At 48.3% G+C, this 23,642-nt stretch overlaps 3 protein-coding genes across 5 annotated transcripts; 1 reads left to right on the top strand and 2 right to left on the bottom strand.

Moving 5' to 3' along the window:
• Positions 1 to 2,010: 2,010 nt before the first annotated feature.
• Positions 2,011 to 7,041, bottom strand: LOC125444966 (ribonuclease-like). 2 transcript variants are annotated; one of them, XR_007246257.1, is made up of 3 exons: positions 6,966 to 7,041; positions 3,206 to 4,020; positions 2,011 to 3,059 (listed from the first exon to the last, which is right to left on the bottom strand). XR_007246257.1 is itself a non-coding variant. In XM_048517757.1 (2 exons), the coding sequence occupies exon 2, from the start codon at positions 4,007 to 4,009 to the stop codon at positions 3,593 to 3,595; it is 417 nt and encodes a 138-aa protein (XP_048373714.1). In that variant the 5' UTR covers positions 4,010 to 4,020; positions 6,966 to 7,041; the 3' UTR covers positions 3,193 to 3,592. The 2 variants fall into 2 exon arrangements, 1 of the variants encoding a protein (XP_048373714.1); XM_048517757.1 differs by lacking the exon at positions 2,011 to 3,059 and having other exon boundaries at positions 3,193 to 4,020.
• A 4,880-nt stretch (positions 7,042 to 11,921) lies between these two features.
• Positions 11,922 to 15,491, bottom strand: LOC125445046 (angiogenin-like). 2 transcript variants are annotated; one of them, XM_048517867.1, is made up of 2 exons: positions 15,419 to 15,491; positions 11,922 to 12,750 (listed from the first exon to the last, which is right to left on the bottom strand). In XM_048517867.1, exon 2 carries the CDS (start codon positions 12,737 to 12,739, stop codon positions 12,293 to 12,295), a length of 447 nt encoding a protein of 148 aa, XP_048373824.1. In that variant the 5' UTR covers positions 12,740 to 12,750; positions 15,419 to 15,491; the 3' UTR covers positions 11,922 to 12,292. The 2 variants fall into 2 exon arrangements, with proteins under 2 accessions (XP_048373824.1, XP_048373825.1); XM_048517868.1 differs by having other exon boundaries at positions 11,922 to 12,747; positions 15,419 to 15,469.
• A 5,768-nt stretch (positions 15,492 to 21,259) lies between these two features.
• LOC125445257 (ribonuclease-like) lies at positions 21,260 to 22,015 on the top strand. The gene has a single exon (XM_048518217.1). It carries the CDS (start codon positions 21,285 to 21,287, stop codon positions 21,714 to 21,716), a length of 432 nt encoding a protein of 143 aa, XP_048374174.1. The 5' UTR covers positions 21,260 to 21,284; the 3' UTR covers positions 21,717 to 22,015.
• The last annotated feature ends 1,627 nt before the right edge of the window (positions 22,016 to 23,642 follow it).

The following is a 23,642-nucleotide window of genomic DNA, read 5'->3' as shown; positions in this document are numbered from 1 at the left end:
AATGAGTAGCCAGCTATCTCCATCTACCTCTCCTTAACAACCTGTTACACTCACAGTCAAGGTGACCGAAGAGGGATATTTGGTTTTCAGGACCACCTCAGCATTCTCTGGATAGTACCTGTAAACAGCGCCGCCTGAGCTGAGCACGGGGGACTATAGTTTTGTGACGAGTTTGGGAGACTGCCCCCTGTGGCTGGTCTTTCTTTGATCAACCAGAAACTTCTTTGATTAACCAAAAACTTGGAGTCCTGTGTTCAGTTCTGGTCGCCACATCTCAAAAAGGATATTGAAGAGATAGGAAAAGTGCAGAGAAGGGCAACGAGGATGATTGAGGGACTGGAGCACCTTCCCTATGAGGAGAGGCTGCAGCGTTTGGGACGCTTTAGTTTGGAGAGGAGACGTCTGAGGGGGGATATGATTGAAGTCTATAAAATTATGCATGGGGTAGAAAATGTTGACAGAGAGAAATTTTTCTCTCTTTCTCACAATACTAGAACCAGGGGGCATTCATTGAAAATGCTGGGGAAGAATTAGGACTCACAAAAGCCGAAACACTCCTCTTCAATGCTAACGCAGGATTGGTGTTTGGAATATGCTGCCAGCAGGAGGTGGTGATGGGCCACTAACCTGGGATAGCTTTAAAAAGGGCTTCTGGACAGATTTTAGCGGGGAGTGAGAAGTCGCATTCTATGGCTACCAATCTTGAACTTCTTTTTGGATCTGAGAGATTGTAACAAATGCCTTAACAGGTCCAGGTAGTGCTCGAGAGCAATGTTTCAAAGAGAAGACCATTAAGTGCTCACATCCTGCAGGTGAGCTCCCAAAGGCACCTGGTGGGCCACTGTGAGTAGCAGAGAGCTGGACTAGATGGACTCTGGTCTGATCCAGCTGGCTTGTTCTTATGTTCCTATGTTCCATATGCAGACAACTACTTCTCATCCATTAAATGCAAATTGCTTTTTGTAAACTTTCAAGGACATCTCTGGGGAAATTCCTGGCTGGGTCCTACAGGTATTCTAGAGAGGACGGAGTGCCCTTTCGCTTAGCTCAGGCTATGGTCACCTCTATTGGTCAACAAGCTATGGTTGCAGCCTTGAGCCTTACCCAGTGACCCTCATACCGAGCAGGGACGTGGCAGATACTTCAAAGTGGGAACCACCACACCACAAGGCCCCTGCGTGGAGACAGAGTGCAAATTCTTCTGCAGGGTTTTAGGCAAATTCTTCTCCAGGGCTGTTTGTGGGCACTGGCCCCCGATACTTCATGAGGCTGTTGGCGTCCCCCTATTTTATAATCACCCCTTCATCCTAGTAATAAAAACCACAAGATTCAGCTTCTGTTGCCCACTTTTTGAAGTCTTACTCAGCAACTAGGAGATCTGGAAGTCCCACCAAGCAGACCGAGGACCAGAGCTCGGTCCTTCTCCACACATCCCCCCTCTTCTTCAGAGAAGCCCTGGACATCAGCCCCCCCACTAAGACCACTCTCTGTCCCTTTCTGCTGAAGATCTGGCAGCCCCACCAAGCAACGGAGGCTGGCTATGACCAGTGGTGGGATCCAAAATTTTTAGTAACAGGTTCCCATGGTGGTGGGATTCAAACTGTGGCGTAGCGCCAATGGGGCTGGGCGGGGCATGATGGGGGCATGGTTGGGCATTCCGGGGGCGGGGCTGTGGCAAGGACGCAGCCGCCGTTGCACCGGTCCTTGGGTGGGAAACAAATGCACGCAGGCGCAGGCTGCCACGCACACCGGTGCACCTCCTGCTAGACTGCTTCAAGTTCTGCGCGCTACTGCTGAGAGGAGGGGCGTAACTAAGGCAAAAACCACGTGGCAAAATCACCCATTGGTCACCCCCTCTCGGCACACACAAATAATTAGTAACCTATCACGGGAACTTGTGAGAACCTGCTGGATCCCCCCTCTGGCTATGACCCTTCTAGGAAGGAGCGGTAAACCCAGCACATCTCAGTGGATTAGGTCCCACACACACAAGAAGACACAAACACTAGGTTTTTTTTCATTTGCTGCAAGGATTTATTGGGTAAAGCAAAACAAAGCGAGGCAGCAGCAAACGCTCTTCATCCTGGTGACACAGTGTTCCCTCCATATTACTGGGAGAGGAATGGGGAAGGGAGGGGAGCGTTCCGGGCTCATCTGTAGGGTGAGCGGAGGAGATGGTTTATAATGCTCCTAATGAATCCCAGAGGACAGGAGGAAACAACGTCAGGAGGCCTGCGGTTACTTATATTTTCAAGGCAAAGCCTTGTTTGGGTCAACGGGCATTCCATGTGGGGCTGCCAACTCCACGGTTGGGAGATTCCCAGAGATTTGTTGGTGGTGCCTCGGGAAGGCAGAGTTTGGGGAGCAGAAGGAGCTCTGAGGAGTATAATGTCCTAGAACCCACCCTCCAACGGCCATGTTCTCCAGAGGGACTGATCTCTTGTCTGGAGAACAGCTGGAATTCTGGATGATCTCCAGGTCCCAGCTGGAGGTTGGCATCTCTTATGGTTGGGACACAGGAATGACTGCAGAGACGTAAATAGTGCATGGAAAGTAACAAAGAACAGGGCACTGTGGGTTTTTTTTAAGTGCCCGACACTTTTGACCACTTTGCTATTAGATAACCTCAGTGTAAGATGACTCTTGAGTCAAATATGCCCTGCGGTGTTTGAAGCCTCTCTTGCAGCGGTGGAATTCAGCCGGTTCGCACCACTTTGGCAGAGCCGGTTGTTAAAACGGTGCTTGTAAACAACCGGTTGTTAAATTATTTGAATCCCACCACTGCTCTACTGCTCTTGGTTGTGAGAATTCTAGCTTCGGTGGACTGAACTTGCTTAGCTGATGAGGTGTTGTAGAATGTTTACGAACATTTCCGCTGCTCAAAACTATGGGAAACAGCGATAAGCCCAGCTCTGAACCAAACCCTGTTAACACATTCAGGCTTCTGACGCCTGGGGCTGTTGGGAGAAAAATAGAGGAAAAGACACCACTGGTAGCAACTCACTGTAAAGTGGACAGTACTTCAATGGAGTGTATGTACTAGGCCCGTGGTGGCGAACCTTTGGCACTCCGGATGTTATGGACTGCAATTCCCATCAGCCCCTGCCAGCATGGCCAATTGGCAGGGGCTGATGGGAATTGTAGTCCATAACACCTGGAGTGCCAAAGGTTCGCCACCACTGATTAGGCCTATAATAACTGATACCCTTGAAAAGCGCTATTTCTACTGAGATAACAGGTCATTCATTCCATCAACTCAATATCGACACAGGGGATTTTATACCAGTCCCTCATCCATTTCAGTCCCCCCCCCCTGAGAATCCTGGGATTTCTCATTTGATGACAACACTGAGCATCCTATGATCTCCGTTTTCTACATGAGCGATCTGTAAGCTCCGTTCTATGCAGCGACAAGTCCTGGGATTCTCGGGGGAGAAAGAAGACGTGCGAAGTGAGTTTAAATGTGCACTATGGAAATGCCCCAGAGATCCATCGTTGAGAAAGCATTAAGCAAAGCAGAGCTAGGTCACGGCCGCTGCAAGATTTCCTTCGGTTTCTGGCTTCCTGCGGGTGCAGCGTGGGCGGCTGCGGCCTACAGCATTCTGTCGAAGTGAACAGGCACCCCGTTTCTGCAGCCCAGACGCATTCTCCTGTTGTGTCGCCGGCCAACATAATTGCATCTGGGATAACGACCTCTGTTGCGGCAAACCGTCATAGAGAAACTCTGACGGCTGTCGCACAGATTCCGTCTCCCTTGGCAGACACTTCGAATGGTGTTGAGACTGCTATGGATGAAGGTGTTGGTGGGTTTGCAGCGGCCTCTCGTCAAGCCTCTCCGCCGCATCATGAGATTGCAGTAGGCGTTGTCGTTGGCGGCTCCGGTCCGAGGATGATCAACGTGCTGCCGTTGGAAATGCCGGTATCTCGACCCTTCACTGGACTGCAGCAGAAAAGCGGCCAGAAGGACGGCCAAACGGAGCAGTAACCAGAAGGAGATTTTCGGAGTCATCCTGGCGTGACCTGGGAGACCCCCAGAAGAAGAAAGGAAACATGAGGGCTGCTTCTCAACTTAAGGGTGACAGTGGGGGTTTCTGCACAGCCGAAATATAATGGGCTGAGGAAGCTGTTTATCCCGTTTCGGGGAAGAATTTCACACAGGGCTCTTCCCCCAAATGGGTCCAGCCGGTTGTATTTCCCTCAATCCGGGTTTTACAAAAATCGCTAAACTAGCAATCTTTTTGGAGAAACCAAAGGAGCTGCAGCAACCAGTACTGTTTGCCTGAGTCGTAGCAAGGGGGGGGAAGTGCCCAGTACACTGGTGTGCCCTCCGCCCCCGTCCCGCCCCAGAACACCCTTGCCATGGCTCCAGAATGCCCCTGCCAGGCCCCCGGAAAGCCCTAACCAAACCCCCACAGGGGTGCATGCCCGGTGTGTTGCGCACCCACCCACCCCAGTCCCCTTGGAGTTACACCTCTGCTGTTTGCACTTGTAACTCCCATGCTCAGAATGGGTTGACCCAGAAAGGGGTGGAGACTCAAAGCAGCAGAAGGCTGCAGAGCTCATAATTTGGAGACAAGGCTACCAGACTCGGACCTTGGTTGTATAAGCCCTTAACACCTTGTTAAGGTAACTGCAATGTTGTTGGGAACTAGTGGGAAGGTAGTTGTTTATTTTTGCTTTGTTGTAAATGTTGGAGTTTATTGTTTCAGGGTTTCTTTTTGGGGTTGTAATGGGTGAGAGTTCTCCTGGAAGCCTTCATCATGTGGAATCCTGTTCACCAAGCCCTTGGAGTCTTCAGGAGCCAACCCACTTGCAAAGAAGAATTGGACTTGGCAGTATCAGTAGACTGTAAATATAAGGACTTGAAAATGCAACCTGAACAGGACCTTGAAGTGTGATGTTAAATGTTGATGTTATATGTTAAGAAAGTAAACCATCTTGTTTTTAAAATTTGTTGTTGCAAACTCATTCCAAGTTCTGCCCCACAGACCCCACAAGCTGAGGTTACACACTCACTTCCTGCAGGGGTGAAATCTCCAGTACAAAGGCAAACAGGGGAAAACGGGGGCATTAATAACGTATTACATGCCTTATAACTGTGCTGTGCAGAAACCACCATTGATCATTATTTTATATCAGTCATTCATACCCTGCCTTTACTCCCAATGGGGGCCTAACGCAGCATATCTCGTCCTCACAACAACCCTGTGGAGTGGGCCAGGCTGAGATATTGTGAGTGACCCAAGGTCAACCAGTCAGCCGCCTTGGCTTGCATTGGGACTCGAACCCATGGGTTCCAGATACAAGTCCAGCATTCTTAACCCCCTGCACAACACTAGTATTTATTTACTATTCATATTTATTCTTTTAATTTTTCTTTCTTTTCTTTTTTTTAATTGATACCCTGTTTTTTCTTCCCAGCGGGTACCCAAGGCTGCTTATATCATTCTCCTGTTCTCCAGTTCATATTCAAAACAACCCTTTGGGGTAGGTTAGGCTGAGAGTGTGTGACTAATCCAAGGTCACCCACACTGGCATAATGCCCATTGGGCAAGGTGGGCAGCTGCCCAGGGCATCACCTTGTGGTGGGCATCAAAATGCTGGGTTCGTTTTTGGGTATTTTTAGTGGTTTTCCATTTTTGGCCTGCAGGGGGCGCAGTTTTCAGCGTATCATCAGGAGACCGTCCTTATGCTGCCCCCCAAGTTTGGTGAGGTTTGGTTCGGGGAGTCCAAAGTTATGGACTCCAAAAGGGGGTGCCCCTACCCCCATTGTTTCCAATGGGAGCTAATAGAAGATGGGGGCTACAGTTTTGAGGGTCCATAACTTTGGCTCCCCTGAACCAAACTGCACCAAACCTGGGGGGTATCATCAGGGCAGTCTCCTTATGAGACCCCGAAAGCTTTGAGACTGTGCCTTCAGAAATGTCCCCCCCCCCAGCCTGCAACCCCCATTGACAGCAATGCAGAAAACTCAATGCAGAACAAAGATTCTTGGGCAAATTTCGGGATGTTCTTGCAGGGAGGGCATTCTTGGACATATCAGCACCAACATTTCAGGGTACCATCTGGAGACGGTCATGATGGCACCCCCAAGGTTTGGTGCAGTTTGGTTCAGGGGGGCCAAAGCTATGGACCCTCAAAAGGGTAGCCCCCATCTCCTTAGCAAAGATGGGGCACCGCCTTTGAGGGTCCATAACTTTGGACCCCCTAAACCAAACTGCAGCAAACTTGGGGGGGGGTGTCCCAACAGGACAGTTTCCAGATGATGCCCTGACATTTTGGTGTTGATACATCAAAAAATGCACCCCCTTCAGGAACATCCCAGAAATTGCAAGTGGAGGGTGTAGGCATGTTGCCTTATTTCCTGAATAACCCCTAACATTAAAAAGCTCCAGGCACAGGGCTAGGCAGAGCTTAACCTACCTCTTTTCTTTGGAGGTGCTATTCTGCTACATGCATGGGGGTTTCCATTGAAAGCCTCCACCTCCACTTGCAGCACAAAGTGGTACAATCCAGTGTAAGTTTGCCAGCTTCCAGGTAATACAACTGGCTGGATTTGCACCTGCTCTCCAGACTACAGAGAACAGCTGCCCTACAGAAAACTGCAGCTTTGGATGGTGAACTCTACGACATTATACCATGCTGAGGCCTCTCCCTTCCCACAGGTGCATATCTACAGAAAACAGCCCCAAGGGCAAGCCCTGAAATTGCACCCCCCAATGGACAGGTCTTGGAACCAGCTCTCTAGTGGCCAGGTCTACCATTACTTTCACTCATGGGTAACCAGCTATCCAGAGGACTGGTCTACCAACCATTCAGAAGTGTTGGTAGAAGTGTTTGTGCCACCACTGCAAAGACCCTGCCCCTGGTACCCACCCACCCCCGATCTCTGAAATTAGGGTCTCTTCTTGAAGCAGTTTCATATAGGAGAATTCAAGCCCAGATCGTTGGCTCCTCTGACTTACCCACAGTTGGTCTTGCCTGATTCAATGAACACCTGCAGATGCTGAAGGATGGGTTTTGCACACCAAGGGCTCTCCCTCTACCTGCCCTCTGAGTTGTTATATAGATCTCCGTCGGTTCAGGGGCAGGGTCGAAAAAGGAGGAACATTCAGCTACTTGCCACATCGGGAATGCGAAAGAATGGCGCAATTGGGGGGATGAAGGTTTCCACAGAGATTTTCTCCGATGGCTACTTGATCCCCTGAAATAACAGACATTTACTTCCTGCACTTCAAAAAAAGTTAAGTTGAGAAATGGTATCTTGCCCCAAACCTCTTAACTGGGAGGGAGTCCAGGACAAGAATGAAGAACTTGCTTGTGAGAGGTTGGGACCGAACTCACAAAGGTATCTTGACCTGGATGTGTTTCAGCTTCAGGGTCTTGTTCAGGTGATGATGGGGAACGCGGCTGGACAAGATCCACCATGGCTATTGGCAGGTGACTTGACCAGGTCCGGTTTGAATTGTCGTAGCCCCATTTCATCAGGCTGTGGCCAGATTTCATTCCCTGGTCCAGGATTCCTCACAAGTTGTGTCTGTGATTTCTTGGTGCCACTCAATGAGAAAGACTAGCTCCATGTTTAGAAACTTTTACAGATTATTTGTTGTTTTACAAATTATTATACACATATAGAAACAAAATGTAACCACTGAACAAAACAAAGAAAAGAACCGTATAGTAACCTCATGTCCAATATAAAAGATGACACCATCAAGTTATGATAATGAAAAAAAACCTCACCAAGCAAAAATAGGGAGAAGAAGAAAAGGTGTGTCTATGTACTTCCCTCTAAGATGGCCAAGATGGCCAAATAAGATGCAAAATCTATCTGTCTGTCTGTCTTTCTGTCTGTCCATCCGTCATCTGATATGACTATTTATTACCTTATTCAGAATTTTCATCTAAGCCCCTGAGACTGTTAAAGAAAACTCTTTAACAAGCTATGCTCTCAAAGTTCCATTAAACAAATCATAAAACTTTTTCCAAATCATCTTAAAGGCATCTTTCTTTTCCTCCCTCTGAATAAATCTAATCTTATTTGTTAACCTTTCAAATGGTCCTATATTCCTTAATTTGTTACACCGCCTGAGGAAATCCATTTGGGTTTTTTGAATCAACAGTGGGCAAAAGATCTAACCCTAACCCTAGCTGCATCTAATAAAAGTTAATCTGTAAGCAGGGAGGGTATGTGTGTTCAGTTTACAATGAGTGTTTTCATTCATTGATAGAAGAAGAGGAAGAAGAAGAAGAAGAAGAAGAAGAAGAAGAAGAAGAAGAAGAAGAAGAAGAAGAAGAAGAAGAAGAAGAAGAAGAAGAGGAGGAGGAGGAGGAGGAGGAGGAGGAGGAGGAGGAGGAGGATGAATTTATATCCCCCCTTTCTCTCCTGTAGGAGACTCAAAGGGGCTTACAATCTCCTTGCCCTTCCCCCCTCACAACAAACACCCTGTGAGGTGGGTGGGGCTGAGAGAGCTCCAAGAAGCTGTGACTAGCCCAACGTCACCCAGCTGGTGTGTGTGGGACTGCACAGGCTAATCTGAATTCCCCAGATAAGCCTCCACAGCTCAAGCGGCAGAGCGGGGAATCAAACCCTGTTCCTCCAGATTAGAATGCACCTGCTCTTAACCACTATGCCACTTTTGCTCCTGATGATAAATTTGTACTTGCTTGCAATGAGTAGCCATCTTCCTCTCCTCAGCAACCTGCCACACTCACAGCCAAGGTGACCGAAGAGGGACATTTGGTCTTTCAGGACCACCTCAGGATCCTCTGGATAGTGCCTGTAAACAGGGCAACCCTCCCCAAGCTGGGCGCAGTAGTCAGGGGGTCGTAGTTTGGCGACCAATTTGGGAGACCACCCCCTCCTGTGGCTGGTCTTTCTTCGATCAACCAGAAACTTCCATAATATGTAGCCAACCATTTCTCATCCATTCAATGGAAACTGCTTTTTGCAAATATTAAAGGATGTCTTTGGGGGGAAAATCCTGGCTGGGACCTACATGTATTCTAGAGAGGATGGAGTTCCCTTTCGCTCAGCTCAGGCTATGGCAATGATGGCGAACCTTTTCGAGACCGAGTGCCCAAATTGCAACCCAAAACCCACTTATTTATCACAAAATGCCAACACGGCAATTTAACCTGAACACTGAGGTTTTCATTTAGAAAAAATGGTTGGCTCCGAGGCGTGCGTTACTCGGGAGTAAGCTTGGTGGTAGTTGGTGGCTTTGCTTTGAAGCAACCGTGCAACTCTTCTAACGGGTGAATCACGACCCTAGGAGGGTTTACTCAGAAGCAGGCCCCATTACCAGCAGCCGAGCTTACTCCCAGGTAAAGGATCACGCTTAAGTTCTTCACATGAAAATCCGTGGGGTTTAGCAGCACTTAACAGGGTTACCTACACTGCTTCCCCAAAATTTGTTTTAATGCTAATAATCGAGCCCAGCAGCCCAGGCCAGCCTAGATGCGGGGAGGGGGGGGGACTCTGTTTGTGCGTGCCCACAGAGAGGGCTCTGAGTGCCACCTCTGGCACCCGTGCCATAGGTTCGCCCCCACTGGGCTATGGTCACCTCTATTGGTTGACAAGCTGTGGTTGCAGTCTTGAGCCCTACCCAGTGGCCTTCACGCTGAGCGGGGACGTGGCAGATACCTCAAAGCGGCGACTACAACACCACAGGGGCTCTGCTTGGAGACAGAGTGCGAATTCTTCCGCAAGGCTTTAGGCAAATTCTTCTGCAGGGCTGTTTGTGTGCCCTGACACTTCACGAGGCTGTTGGTGGCTCCATATTGTTTTAAATCACCCCTTCATCCCAGTGATACAAACCACAAGACTCAGCTTCCGTTGCCCACTTTTTGAAGCCTTTCTCAGAAATTAGGAGATGTCTTCACCCCTTCCACCATCCCTTCAACTTGAGCAAAGGCTGGTTTCCTGTCAGTTATCCCGGGACCCTGTGGAGAAACAGCTCAGGACCTTTTTTGAAATCTAACGGCCTTGTACCTTGGAAGATGTAGCAACGTACTTTCGAATTGGGTTTTTTTTTTCAATCTCAACAAGAATTGGGGACATAAAATAAAAATCCCTCAATCCAGGCTGAGTGGAGTCTCTTTTCCCATCTCCAGAGAGTGGCTGTGTTGGATAGGCGATTGAACACCTGGAACCCTCGAGTTCAAATTTCACTTCTGCTACAAGTGAACGTTTATCGGCAATTTAAAAAGTCAACGAAAAGTCGATTAAAATAGAAAACTAGAGCAGCGCTATTAAGAGAACGACACAAAACAAACCTTGCTGATTGAATTTAGTGAAATCAAGAAAGCACGTAAGAAAGTGACCGAGCCATACAAAACAGTTACAAATCACGGAATTAAGTATTTGAATGAAAATTGACACATTTCATTGACAAGGATTATATGCACTCAATTGTTATTTTGATATCCCTTGGCTTGGAAAAATCCATGTAGTGTAATGGCTATATAACCGTTCCTACGAGTTGGGGGGTGCTGTTGCACATTTGAGAATTGGGCTGGTGCCAGTGGTGGGATCCAAAAATTTTAGTAACAGGTTCCCTCGCCAGCCCCTCCTCAGCAAAGGGGGCAGAGGCGTACCTAGGCAAACCTGAGCCCTGGGCAAAACCTGAGTTGGATGCCCCCCCCCCATGGGCAGCCACCCCACCACGACCCCCCCAAATTTTTTTGCACCAGGTCATTTCTAAATCATCATCACATTATAGAAAATGCCCCAACTCACAAATCTGAACACAGCAATGGTGAAACACACAGGTTCTTTGATAGAGACTGGTGAGATAAAAGGCACGAAAGGCTGAGAATCAATGAATTGCAGTACCTGAAAGGGATTAACCCAGTTCAGGGAGTTGCATTATTAGTTGCAATTGCTATAGGGAACCTTCACGTTCAAAGGCAGGATGCCTCTCGGGGAGGCGAGGGCGTGGAGATGGGAAAGCGGACCCAATTAGTAACCCCCTCTCCGCACACACAAATAATTAGTAACCCACTCTCGGGAACTGGTGAGAACCTGCTGGATCCCACCTCTGCCTGGTTCTATATTGCTCCTAGTTGTTTTTCTGAATTCTGTATTTGTGGTCAACTGTCACTCAGCTCTGCACTGAGGACAATTTGAAAATGATGGTTGCCAACCTCCAGGTCAGGCTTGGAGATCTCCCAGAGTTCCTCACTTCCAGATTACAAAGATCAGAGACATGGAGAAAATGGAGAGTGGATATTATGGCATAATATGTTCCTCCCCAACCCTCCGTGCCCCAGGTATGGCTTCCTAGATCACCAAGAATCTCCCAACCTGGAGTTGCCAATGCTACAAAACTATTATTAATGTTGGAGTGATTTCACACATGCCAAATTTTAAGGAGTTAAGGAGTGTGGGGAAAACGTTATAATGGAGAGGTCTGCACGGAACTCAACCCCCCCCCCCCAAAAAAAAAACCACTATCATTTGTGGAAAACGAGTACTGAGGGATTCTCCTCAGATTCTCCTTAGAATGAGATTCTCTTTAGAACAACTAGATGGGAGCCCCGTAGCACCCTAGAAACAAACAAGATTCTCGTGGTACGAATTTTTGACAGTCAAAACCAGAGGTGGGATCCAGCAGGTTCTCACAGGTTCCCGAGAGTAGGTTACTAATTATTTGTGTGTGCCGAGAGGGGGTGACTAATTGGTGATTTTGCCACGTGATTTTTGCCTTAGTTGCGCCCCTCCTCTCAGCAGTAGCGTGCAGAACTTGAAGCAGTCTAGCAGGAGGTGCACTGGCGTGCGTGGCAGCCTGCGCCTGCGTGCATTCGTTTCCCGCCCAAGGACCGGCGCAGCGGCTGCGTCCTTGCCACAGTCCCACCCAGGAATGCCCTGGCACGCCCCCGTTGTGCCCCGCCCCGCCCCATTGGCGCTACGCCACAGTTTGAATCCCACCACCATGGGAACCTGTTACTAAAATTTTTGGATCCCACCACTGGTCAAAACTCCATCAGATATCCAACAAATGGAGCATTGATTCTCGAAAGGTGTCAACCTTGCTAGCCGCCAAGCTGCTACTGGGCTCGTTTTATTATGTTTATGATTTCTACAGGTTACACAGCCTTCTCCTCACAAGTGTGAAAGACAGCTAACAGGTTCCGATAGCAAAACAAGATAAGAGGAAGGCTTACAAGGAACCTCAGTGAGGAAAAGCATCCATAGATACCAAGAAAGGCTCGAAATAAACCCGGCGACGTTGACTGACTCAAGGAGGGAGCACCACCAGCTTCAGCCTCACGTTGCTTCTCCTCGGCTTCAGACCGTGGTCACGATTTGGCTCTCATCATAGTGGACAGGCCAGCCGTTTTCACAGCCAATGACGATGTACCTGGGCGAGGTGTTCTCTTTGTACTCGCAGGGCGGGCGGACTGAGCCACCCCTGTGGGTGCAGGTCGTAACCCGGAAGGGTCGCAGGCTGCGCCGCAGCTCCCCGTCGGGAACCCCCTCTTGGTCGCACACTGCCCGGATCTGCCTTTTGGACCCGTGGATAAAGGTGTTCACTTCCTTGCACTCGGGCTTGGTGAGGCCCCGGCTGCGCATCAGGCTGTCACAGTAGCGCCCGTGGAAGCTGCTCCTGGGGTCGTCCCGGTGCTGGCTCAGGAATTTCTCGTAGCGGGGATTGTTGCCGCCGGATGATCCGGGCAGCAATTCGGCCACCAGCAACAGCAGCAGGAAGCAGCAGGCGCCTTCTGACGGCCTCATCCTGTCCTCTGCTAACAGGAAAGCACAAAGAGCAGGGCGTTAATACCTCTATAATACCTCTATTAAGGAGTAGCAGTGGCGCAGTGGTTAAGAGCAGGTGCTCTCTAATCTGGAGAACTGGGTTTGATTCTCCGCTCTGCCACTTGAGCTGCGGAGGCTTAACTGGGGAACCAGATTAGCCTGTGTGCTCCAACACATACCAGCTGGGTGATCTTGGACTAGTCACAGTTCTTTGGAGCTCTTTCAGTCCCACCCACCTCAAAGGGTGTTTGTTGTGGGGGGCGGGGGAAGAGAAAGGAGATTGTCAGCCCCCTTGAGTCTCTGACAGGAGAGAAAGGGGGGATATAAATCCAAACTACTACTAACTACTCCTGTTCTTCTTCTATGTCACCAACAGAAGAGGGCCTGCAATACTCATGGAAGACGTGCAAACTGAGCATGCTTTTTTATGGCTAAATATCAGTGTGTGGGGAGGGGGGGTGAGTATGGGGTGCAAGGTCCAATCAGTTGTGGTGGGAGAGATAATAACCAGTGTGGTATAGCATCTAGGATACTAGACTAAGGTCTATGAGCAGTGACATAGCATCAAGGGGGAAGGTGAACGACGCACCAGGGCAGAGGTGGGATTCAGCAGGTTCTCACAGGTTCCCGAGAGTAGGTTACTAATTATTTGTGTGTGCTGAGAGGGGGTTACTAATGGGTGATTTTGCCACGTGATTTTTGCCTTAGTTACGCCCCTCCTCTCAGCAGTAGCGCGCAGAACTTGAAGCAGTCTAGCAGGAGGTGCACCGGCATGCGTGGCAGCCTGCGCCTGCGTGCATTCGTTTTCCACAAGGACGAGCAGCGGCTGGAGTCTGTCACAGCCCACCCAGCAATGCTTGCCCGGAATGCCCGGTCACGGCCCCGTTGTGCCCCACCCAGTCCCATTGGCGCTACGCCACTGTTTAAATCCCACCACCATAGGAACCTGTTACTAAAAGTTTTGGATCCCACCACTGTGTGTGGGGGGTTCTAGGGCAGGGTGAGTGGGGGTGTGGCAGGGCGGGGGCCCCAGGCACAGTTCTCCCTCACTCCATCCCTGTCAATGAGACCTAAGTTCAAATCCCCACTACTTCATGGAAGCTTGCTGTGTGATTTGGAGCCAGACACACACTCTCCACCGAAACCTACATCACAGGGGTTGCAGTTGTGTGTATAAAATGGAGGAGCGACACAAACTGCTTTGGATTTCCACTGGGGAGAAAGGCAGGGTATAAACGAAGTAAATGATAGGTAGATATATCCTGTCTCATTAAAAAAAAAAGATGTTCGTAGATTCCTCTGCCACGGAACTCAAAATGCCGGACCTTCTTTGTGGTAGAATGCTCCGCCCGGGTCCTAAGGCCCTGCTCCCTCCCCCAACCACATCCACTGGAAAGTTTGACGATAGTCCTTCAATGAACAATAAGTGCTCTTGTGTCAAAGTAGCATGTTCAATAATGCACAAAATAATGGTTTTGACAAAGGGAGCGTGTAAAAATGAATGGCAATTCTCATATTTGTTCAGGGCTGTTTTCTAATGTGGAAGCATACCATTTTCTCAACTGCTACATAAGTACGTAGGTAGGTAGGTAGGTAGGTAGGGAGGGAGGGAGGAAGGAAGGAAGGAAGGAAGGAAGGAAGGAAGGAAGGAAGGAAGGAAGGAAGGAAGGAAGGAAGGAAGGAAGGAAGGAAGGAAGGAAGGAAGGAAGGAAGGAGCAGCAGGGGCGTAGGAGGTTAAGAGCTCGTGCATCTAATCTGGAGGAACAGGGTTTGATTCCCAGTTCTGCTGCCTGAGTTGTGGAGGCTTATCTGGGGAATTCAGATTAGCCTGTACACTCCCACACATGCCAGCTGGGTGACCTTGGGCTAGTCACAGTTCTCCGGAGCTCTCTCAGCCCCACCTACCTCACAGGGTGTTTGTTGTGAGGGGGGAAGGGCAAGGAGATTGTGAGCCCCTTTGAGTCTCCTGCAGGAGAGAAAGGGGGGATATAAATCCAAACTCTTCTTCTTCTAGGTAGGTAGGTAGGCAGGCCATCTCAGAGCCAGTTTGAATTCTCTTTCTGTGAAGCTATTCAGTAATTTAAAAAAGAAACATGCTGGAAATCTGTTCCCTGTTACTCATCTGGTTTGCCTTTAAGTCAAAGAACACTGTGTTCTTGGTGCTATACAGGAAGTCTGGGATCTTGAAAAGAGGTCTTAAGGTTACAAATTATGGACTGGTCCCTGCAGCTATCCCTTTATCATAGTCCCGCCATAACGACGAGGAAGTGATAAATCCAGCATTGTGCCTTGAAACGTCTCCACAACTTTCTGCAAATCTTCAACTCCCTACTCTGCACTTCTGCTAACATGGCAAAGAGGTGCCATCTGGGTTTTATTTACGCTGTTTGTCTCTCCTTTCTGCCTGGAAACTCCCTGAAAGTCTAACGTTTATATGATCTTGCATTGAGGCAGTCAATCTGTTTTGGTTACTGTTGGGACAGAAAGTCAACTGGGTGTGTCAGGAAAGGAAAAGGTTGTTTCCTCTGTTACTGAAAAATAATCACAAAGGAGAATAGAAGAAAGAAGAAAAAATCTCTCCCAGATAGCCAGGAAAAGCAACAATAACAAAGGAGCAATAACAAAGCAACAATAATAAAGGGATCAAGAGAAACCCACCTTTTCTAGTGCCAAGAAACAGTTAGATATCGTCAGATCTGGATGTTGAAGTTTTCTTTTGCTTCTTGAGCTATGCTTTTTGAGCCAATGAAAAGTTTGCAAAAACACGCCTCACTAGTTGCCAGGCAGAAACCTACAGATTGTTTTCAAATTGGTTTTAATATAAAGTCCATTTCAGCTTTCCAGATTCCTTTCTGCCCTTTCAACCCATGCAGATTTGAAACACCCACTTCAAAAATACGACCCTCCTTTTTCTTATACAAATATGCGTGCTGTGTATATTTATTTGGAATTTTGCAATCGTACCCTGGAAACAGCATGCCCTTTATTGGAAGTTATTCTCTTGATTAAAAACCCAAACCAAAAGGAAGCCGTTTCATTTGATCATTTAGCGAGGCAAACGGAGCTGCATATATTCCTCGATGACAGAAGGTCCAAGCAACTGGAAATTGACCCAAAGTGTTGGAAAAGGAAAGGTTTGGTGTACAAAAAGGAAGAGAAAAAGACCCTTAAGGAGACAGCAAGAGGGAAGGCCAGTTGGATAGGGTAGACCTATTATGCATGCAGTGGTTACCCCCATAGATCTCTTCGTCGCAGTGGGGTTTCCCCGTGGTTTTCTGTCCTCACCATATTACCCTGCTGCCAAGTGTCCCGAGCTGAGCTGATTCACCATTTTGCCCACCGGCCACTGCCTTGCTTGTTTCTCCACAACTCCCCGCATGGTGTAGTAGTTCAGAGCAGGTGGATTCTAATCTGAAGAACTGGGTTTGATTCCCCACTCCTCCACCTGAATGGTGGAGGCTTATCTGGTGAACCAGATGTGTTTCCTGCACTCCTACATTCCTGCTGGGTGACCTTGCACTAGTCCAGGGGTCTGCAACTATGACTCTCCAGGTGTTCATGGACTACAATTCCCATCAGGTGTTCATGGACTACAATTCCCATGACCATGCTGGCAGGGGCTGATGGGATTTGTAGTCCAAGAACATCTGGAGAGCTGCAGGTTGTAGACCCCTGGGCTAGTCACAGTTCTCTCAGAACTCTCTCCACCCACCTCACAAGGTGTCTGTTGTGGGGAGAGGAAGGGAAAGGAGCTTCTAAGCTGCTGTTTGGATAGGTAGGTGAGGTAGGTGTGTGACTTGCACAAGGTCACCCAGCCAGCTTCCATGGCAAGGGGGGAACTGAGATTTCCGCTCTAGTCCATATCACTGATTCATAAATGTAATGTTTTGTGGGGGCCCGTGGTTTACAGTTTTCTCTCCCTCGAGGTGTGCTGGTACCACATAATCAATCTTTCAGATGCTTCTGTTCAGCACCACCAATATATCTGTCCTTTTATCAAGTACCCCAATGAATTCTTTCCCACAGCGGCTCGTAGCCTTGCCCAACTCTGCTCTCTTACACTATTTATATTCATTTATTGTCCATCTTTCTTCCCTCATGGATCTGAAGGCAGATGCCCTCGGGCTTCCAGGAGATCCCTCACTGAAGTTGGCAGTAAATGAGGGCGGGAATTCCCCAACAACTTTCTAGGCAGAGCCCTGGTTAGCTTCAACAAGAAGGCCTGCTTCAAAAGCCCTCTAAACCAAGCTCTGAGATTGCCTTTGTGAGCTATTTTTCAAGCATAAGAGCTTCGGGGGCTGTTGATGCTAGAAGAAATTAAGGACCTTCTTGATCTGATGCCATTGGAGCCTAAACCTCAAAAGCAGTTGGCCGAAGGTCTAACAGAAGAGGAACTACACCTGTTGTAATGCCTAATTTTCCAAACTATTTGTGTGTCCCAACCAGAGTCAGTTGGTGGTTTGGATACATAACAAGAGAAAGTTGCAAGAGCAGCTCAGAGGATTTGCTCAAGAGGATGGTCAGGAAAATGAAAGAATTAGCCCACAGGGATTGTAACACAACCTCTGGGGGAAGTTTCCAGCTACAACCTTGATATTTTGGGGACCCCACAGCCAGATGACTCGCCAAGAACAGCATTCTGCCTTTAAGAGCCTCAGATTAGCTTCATGTCACTACTTCTTGTGCTATTTTGCCAAAACAAAAGAATTTGTCTTTAACTCGTAAAGAGGAGGATGACCCTGAATGTCGCGGAATGACCCCCCCCTCACGAAAAGTTTTGCTTTGCCAAGATTGTATTAAAAAAATACTATATAGAATTGTAACTTATATGCCAGTTTAAGGTGGCCCCCTCTTTTTCTTGCCAGCACCCATGTGAAAATATGTGTTGTCTTGTGTTCCTTTCAGGTAAATATTCCATCACCTTGGGTGTACAAGCACGGTGATAGCAGATCCAGTTAAAAAGTCTCAGTGACCCTTTCTGCACAACCAAAATAAAGCATACAGATCTCATTTCAGGTTCTGAGGGCTTGTGTCTAAGGGAAGTCTTGGCCCTGATATTTAAGTAGGACTCCCAACCTCCAAAAGAGACTTGGGATCTCCTAGATCTTCAGACTAAAGAGTTCCCTTGGAGAACATTTATTTATTTATTTTTATTTCTGCAATTTACATCCTGCCCTATACCATAGTCTCAGGGCAGCCAACAAATGGGGATGAAACCCCGGGCGTTTCCCCACTCTCCATGATCCCCCCTGTGCTGCGCGCTGCTCTCAATTACCGCGGCATCCCTGACATCGCTTCGGGTAGGGTCATCAAAGGCGCCCGTTTTCTCAAGCGCCAGGGATGCAGCTGAGCGCTGACAGTGGCAGCGTAGCCGTATGGCTGGGCGGCTTGTCGCCACCTCCTGTCATAGAGGTGACTGGGGACCCCGCGCTACTTGAGAAGAGTAGCGCGGGGCTTAAGGTAAGTAGGGAAAGGCCCCCCGTTAAAACACAAAGTTAAAATCAGAAGAAAAACATAGCTAAAACAATACCTAAAATCAGTTAAAACCCCATTAAAAATCCCCACCCTGCGGCTGGCATCAGTGACAGGATCCTGGGGATTCAACCACTAAAGGCCTGGGTAAACAGGAATGGCATCTTGGGAAGGTGGACTCCATGGAATACCATAGATTCCAGGTGAAACTCCTCCCCAGATTTCCCCCCTCCCAAGTTCCACTCTCAAATCTCTGGGAATTATCCATTCTGAGTTGGCAACCCTCTCTTTCAGATCAAGCGCTGAACGTTCTTCTTTCGCTAGATGTTAGTCAGCCCACCCTGTGCCACACTTCAACCTGGCAACGCTCTACCAGAAAGTTGCTACATGCTGGATTACTAAAGAGGGAACTTAGAGGGCTGAAACTTCTTCCGACAACCCCCCCCCCCAAGCCTCATCACCACGAAGCGCTGGCCAGCCTTATATAACAGGAACCCGGGAAGATGAAGGTCGATCAACAAGGATCCTCCTAGCAGTCTCCTTTTTCTTAGAAGAAAAATTAAGAGCCAGGGTGGGTGAGTTTCGGCTCAAGCGTGTCCCATTTCCAAAGGGGTTGCACCAGCAGGGAACTGAGTGCGAATGTCTGTACAGTAGATATATAGATTTATACAGTATGGGAGGCAGCAAAGAGTCACACAGGATTTGGGTGGGGCTGGGAAGAAACAACTAGGATACCATAGGGTTGCCAATCTCCAGGTAAAGCCTGGAGATATCTAGAATATAGATATTATTTCCCCTGGAGAAAAATGGCTGCTTTGGGTGTGGTGGGGGGGATCCATGTGCATTATAACTCAGTGAAATCCCTTCCCTCCCCCCTGGCTCCACCTTCAAGTATCCAGGAATTTCCTGACCTAAAGTTGGCAACTGGATCACTTGTGTTCATGATAGCCTGGAGTCTCAGTACTGAAGGGGTAATAGGACATGTCCAGTCATTGTAGACACTGTGAGGAAGATGGATCAGGCATGTGACTCTGCATGAAGCAGCTTCATGCATTCATGACTGGCGAAGGAGCAGCAGGGGTGGATGCAGGAGAGGGGGGGCAGGTATTCTAGCATGATGGCTGCCAACTCCTGTCTGGGGAATTCCTGGAGCCTGGGTGGGAAGGGACCTCAGCGGGAGCTACTGTCATAGAGTTTTCTCTAGGGCACAGGTGTCAAACTTGCAGCCCTCCAGATGTTATGGACTACAGTTCCCATCATCCACTGCCAGCATCATGCTGGCAGGGGATGACGGGAACTGTAGTCCATAACATCTGGAGGGCATGAGTTTGACACCTATGCTCTAGGGCAGTGGTGGCGAACCTTTGGCACTCCAGATGTTATGGACTACAATTCCCATCAGCCCCTGCCAGCATGGCCAATTGGCTGATAGCAGGGGCTGATGGGAATTGTAGTTCATAACACCTGGAGTGCCAAAGGTTTCTTTCCACACTGCAACTCTAGGGAAACTGATGTCTGGAAACCAGTAGTAACTTGGGGGGAACTCCCAGACCCACCTTGAAGATGGCATCCATAGGGGATGAGGGTTAGGGAGGTGTGCAAGGAGTCAAATGGCCCCTCTTTCTGACAGAACCCCTCTGCCCAGGGTCAGGTTAAGGTTTTTGTCAAGTTCAACGCGGTCCGTGGAACTACCACAAAGTAGTAATTTAATGATTTTATTTATTTGTTTTGTTTAGCTTAAATGCCACCCTTCCCCTCAAGGGCTCAGGGCGGCTTCCAACATATTATAAACCATAAAAATATAGATTACAATGAAAATCTCAGATGGCAGTCACTTAAACATAGTAAAATCCTGAACCATAAAACATCTGGAAGGAAAAGAATACAAACACAGAGAAAGGAGGGGAAAGGGAGAGGGAGGCCGGTTGAATGACAGGAAACTGTAGCTGCCTCTACCATATCCCTGGTGGAACAGCTCTAACTTACAGGCCCCACAGGAATTGCATTAAGTCCTGCAAGGTCCGAGTCTCACCAGACAGAGCATTTCACCAGGTTGGGGGCCCTCTTGCAGTTTATCCCCACATCTTGCAGTTTATCCCCACATTCCAGGGCATACAACCCCTGGAAACGGAGGTTCCATCCAGCTATTCCACCTAATGTCAGTTGAGATACTCCACAAATTTGCCTGGTCCTCTTTTAAAGCCAGAACAATATTGGTTCCTCTACTTTTGAGTAATTTACTAATTTAGATCCCTCTCAATTTCATATCACATGATAGATAGATAGATAGATAGATAGATAGATAGATAGATAGATAGATAGATAGATAGATAGATAGATAGATAGATAGATAGATAGATAGATAGATAGATAGATAGATAGATAGATAGATAGATAGATAGATGATAGATAGATGATAGATAGATAGATAGATAGATAGATAGATAGATAGATAGATAGATAGATAGATAGATAGATAGATAGATAGATAGATAGATAGATAGATAGATAGATAGATAGATAGATAGATAGATAGATAGATAGATAGATAGATAGATAGGTGGGTGGGTGGGTGGGTGGGTGGGTGGATGGATGGATGGATGGATGGATGGATGGATGGATGGATGGATGGATGGATGGATGGATGGATGGATGGATGGATGGATGGATGGATGGATGGATGGATGGATGGATGGATGGATACCGTATTACCATATGGGTTGGCATCTCTGAATTTGGAATTTCATGGAAATCTGGGGTTGGAGCCTAGGGCGGCTGGGGTTTACGAAGTGAAGAAACCACAACCAGCTATAATAAATGGAGCCCACACTCCAAAGCAGCCCTTTTTATCCAGGAGAACTATCTCTGTAGACAGGAGATCAGTTGTATTTCCAGATATATCTTCATGAGAACTTGGAAACCTTAGGTTGGAAACCCCTAAGGCCCCTACCACATGGTGCCTTTGGTGGCTGTTCAGGGCGAGGCTGATTCTCCCTCTCTCACCCTAATCTCTCCTTTGCAGACAAAGACCACGAATTACAAGGGTCCCGTGATGTCTCCCAAAGGCCCCCATGGCTGGATTCTCAGCCTCCTGCTCCTCGTAACAGTGGCCTGTCTGGTGCAGCACTGCGAAGGCTCGGCGTACCAAGGCTTCCTGAAAAGGCACCTGGACAACCCCAAATCAGACTTCGGCAACAGCAACAACTACTGCTACCAGATGATGCGTCGCAAAGGGCTGAGATGCCAGCGGGGCAACACGTTCATCCACACCAGCGAAGCGCTGCTGAAGTCACTGGTCTGCACTTCGAGAGGGCGGGTCCTGCAGGGCAACGTGACCAGCAAAACCATGTTCCCCCTCACCATCTGCAAGATAAAGAGACGCCTGCGCAAGTTGTGGTGCCGGTACAAGGGGAAGACCGCAATCAAGAGGATCCGGGTCACCTGCGACAAAGGCCTGCCTGTCCACTTCATCTCCCACGTGTAGCCCCACCCCCACCTCAGGAAAGGCGGCAGCTCCCTTCGGAGGGATCTCATTTCTTCGGCAGTGCTTCTTCAGCTAGGTGCTCCGTGGCGCTGCATCTCTCACGCCCAAAGCTGGCTGTAACGCTGTGTGAAGTATTATCTGCACCTTTCAATATAAGGCTTCTGATAAACAGCTTCTGATATCTCCTGGCATCCTCTGTACACGGTGCTAGGTCCTTTTCAAAGGTGTCGTTGCTTCTCATCCTATTCCCGCTTCCGTGCTGTCCCACACTATACAATAAAACCATTTGTTATCATTAACTTTGTGTTTATTTCCTCACCCTAATCTGCCCCCTGGTGTTCTCCATAAAGATAGTTTCAGAGGATAGTTATGGTGGTCTGAAGTGGATTCTACACTGCACAGTGTAGCAGTGGCGTAGGAGGTTAAGAGCTCGTGTATCTAATCTGGAGGAACCGGGTTTGATCCCCAACTCTGCCACCTGAGCTGTGGAGGCTTATCTGGGGAATTCAGATTAGCCTGTACACTCCCACACACACCAGCTGGGTGACCTTGGGCTAGTCCCAGCTTCTCGGAGCTCTCTCAGCCCCACCCACCTCACAGGGTGTTTGTTGTGAGGGGGGAAGGGCAAGGAGGTTGTAAGCCCCTTTGAGTCTCCTGCAGGAGAGAAAGGGGGGGATATAAATCCAAACTCTTCTTCTTCTATAATGAAGTGGCAATTGTTATAAATGAATTCGTTTCCCCTTTTTATAAATGGAACTGGTTATAAATATATTGTGCAGAATCCACCTGAGTAAAGCAGCTAGGCCTGATGGAGATAGCCCAGGGTATCCTGACCTTGTCAAATCTTGGAAACTGAGCCAGGTTGGCCCTGGTTAGTAAATGGAAACCAAAATGCCAAAACCGTATCTGAAACCTGAAAACCCTGATAGCTGGATTCAAAAAATATCGATTTTTTTAAACTGCACAAACTTAGCTCATAGATATACAAATGGTTGTCCTCTATATCAGAGGACAGCAGTGGCGTAGTAGGTTAAGAGCAGGTGCATTCTAATCTGGAGGAACCGGGTTTGATTCCCAGCTCTGCCGCCTGAGCTGTGGAGGCTTATCTGGGGAATTCAGATTAGCCTGTGCTCTCCAACACGTGCCAGCTGGGTGAACTTGGGCTAGTCACAGTTCTTTGGAGCTCTCTCAGCCCCACCTACCTCACAGGGTGTTTGTTGTGAGGGGGGAAGGGCAAGGAGATTGTGAGCCCCTTTGAGTCTCCTGCAGGAGAGAAAGGGGGGATATAATTCCAACTCTTCTTCTTCTATTTCCATGAGACTGATTAGATTCGGAGTAAGCTGGTTTGATCCAAATACTTCAGTGACCATTTTTAACCTTTTTAGTTTTCTTTACTAGCTGCTCCCTGGTGTTCAGTTCAGGTCTCAGTATAATAATGTAGCATTTGGGGAGGAAGATACACCCCAGTAAGCCGGCGTTGGAGGCTAAGATGGAGAAGATCTCCACGGCTACCATGTCTTTCCCACTGGTGCTCAGGTAGGCAGGGACAAAGGACAACCACACTGTGCAGAAAACTAGCATGCTGAAGGTGATCAGCTTGGCTTCACTAAAACTACTGGGCAATCATCTCGCAAAGAATGCCACAATGAAGCTGATGGTAGCCAGAAAGCCCATGTAGCCCAGGACAAGGTAGAACATTAGCTCTGAGCCTTCATTACATTTCACTGTGATGACAGCCACCTGGGAATGCATGTCCTTCTCTGGGAAAGGGGGACAGGTTGACAACCACACGGTACAAATGCCCACTTGAATGAGAGAAGAGAGAATTACGCCTGACACTCCCAATCTTTTCCCAATCCATCTAGCCATCTTGTTTCCTGGCTTGGTGGCCATGAAAGCCACCACCACGGTGATGGTTTTGCCCAG

Source organism: Sphaerodactylus townsendi, linkage group LG15 (genome assembly GCF_021028975.2).
Source record: "Sphaerodactylus townsendi isolate TG3544 linkage group LG15, MPM_Stown_v2.3, whole genome shotgun sequence".
Lineage (NCBI taxonomy): Eukaryota > Metazoa > Chordata > Lepidosauria > Squamata > Sphaerodactylidae > Sphaerodactylus > Sphaerodactylus townsendi.
Note: the sequence above shows the minus strand (reverse complement) of the source record. Positions and strands in the feature narration are given on the sequence as shown.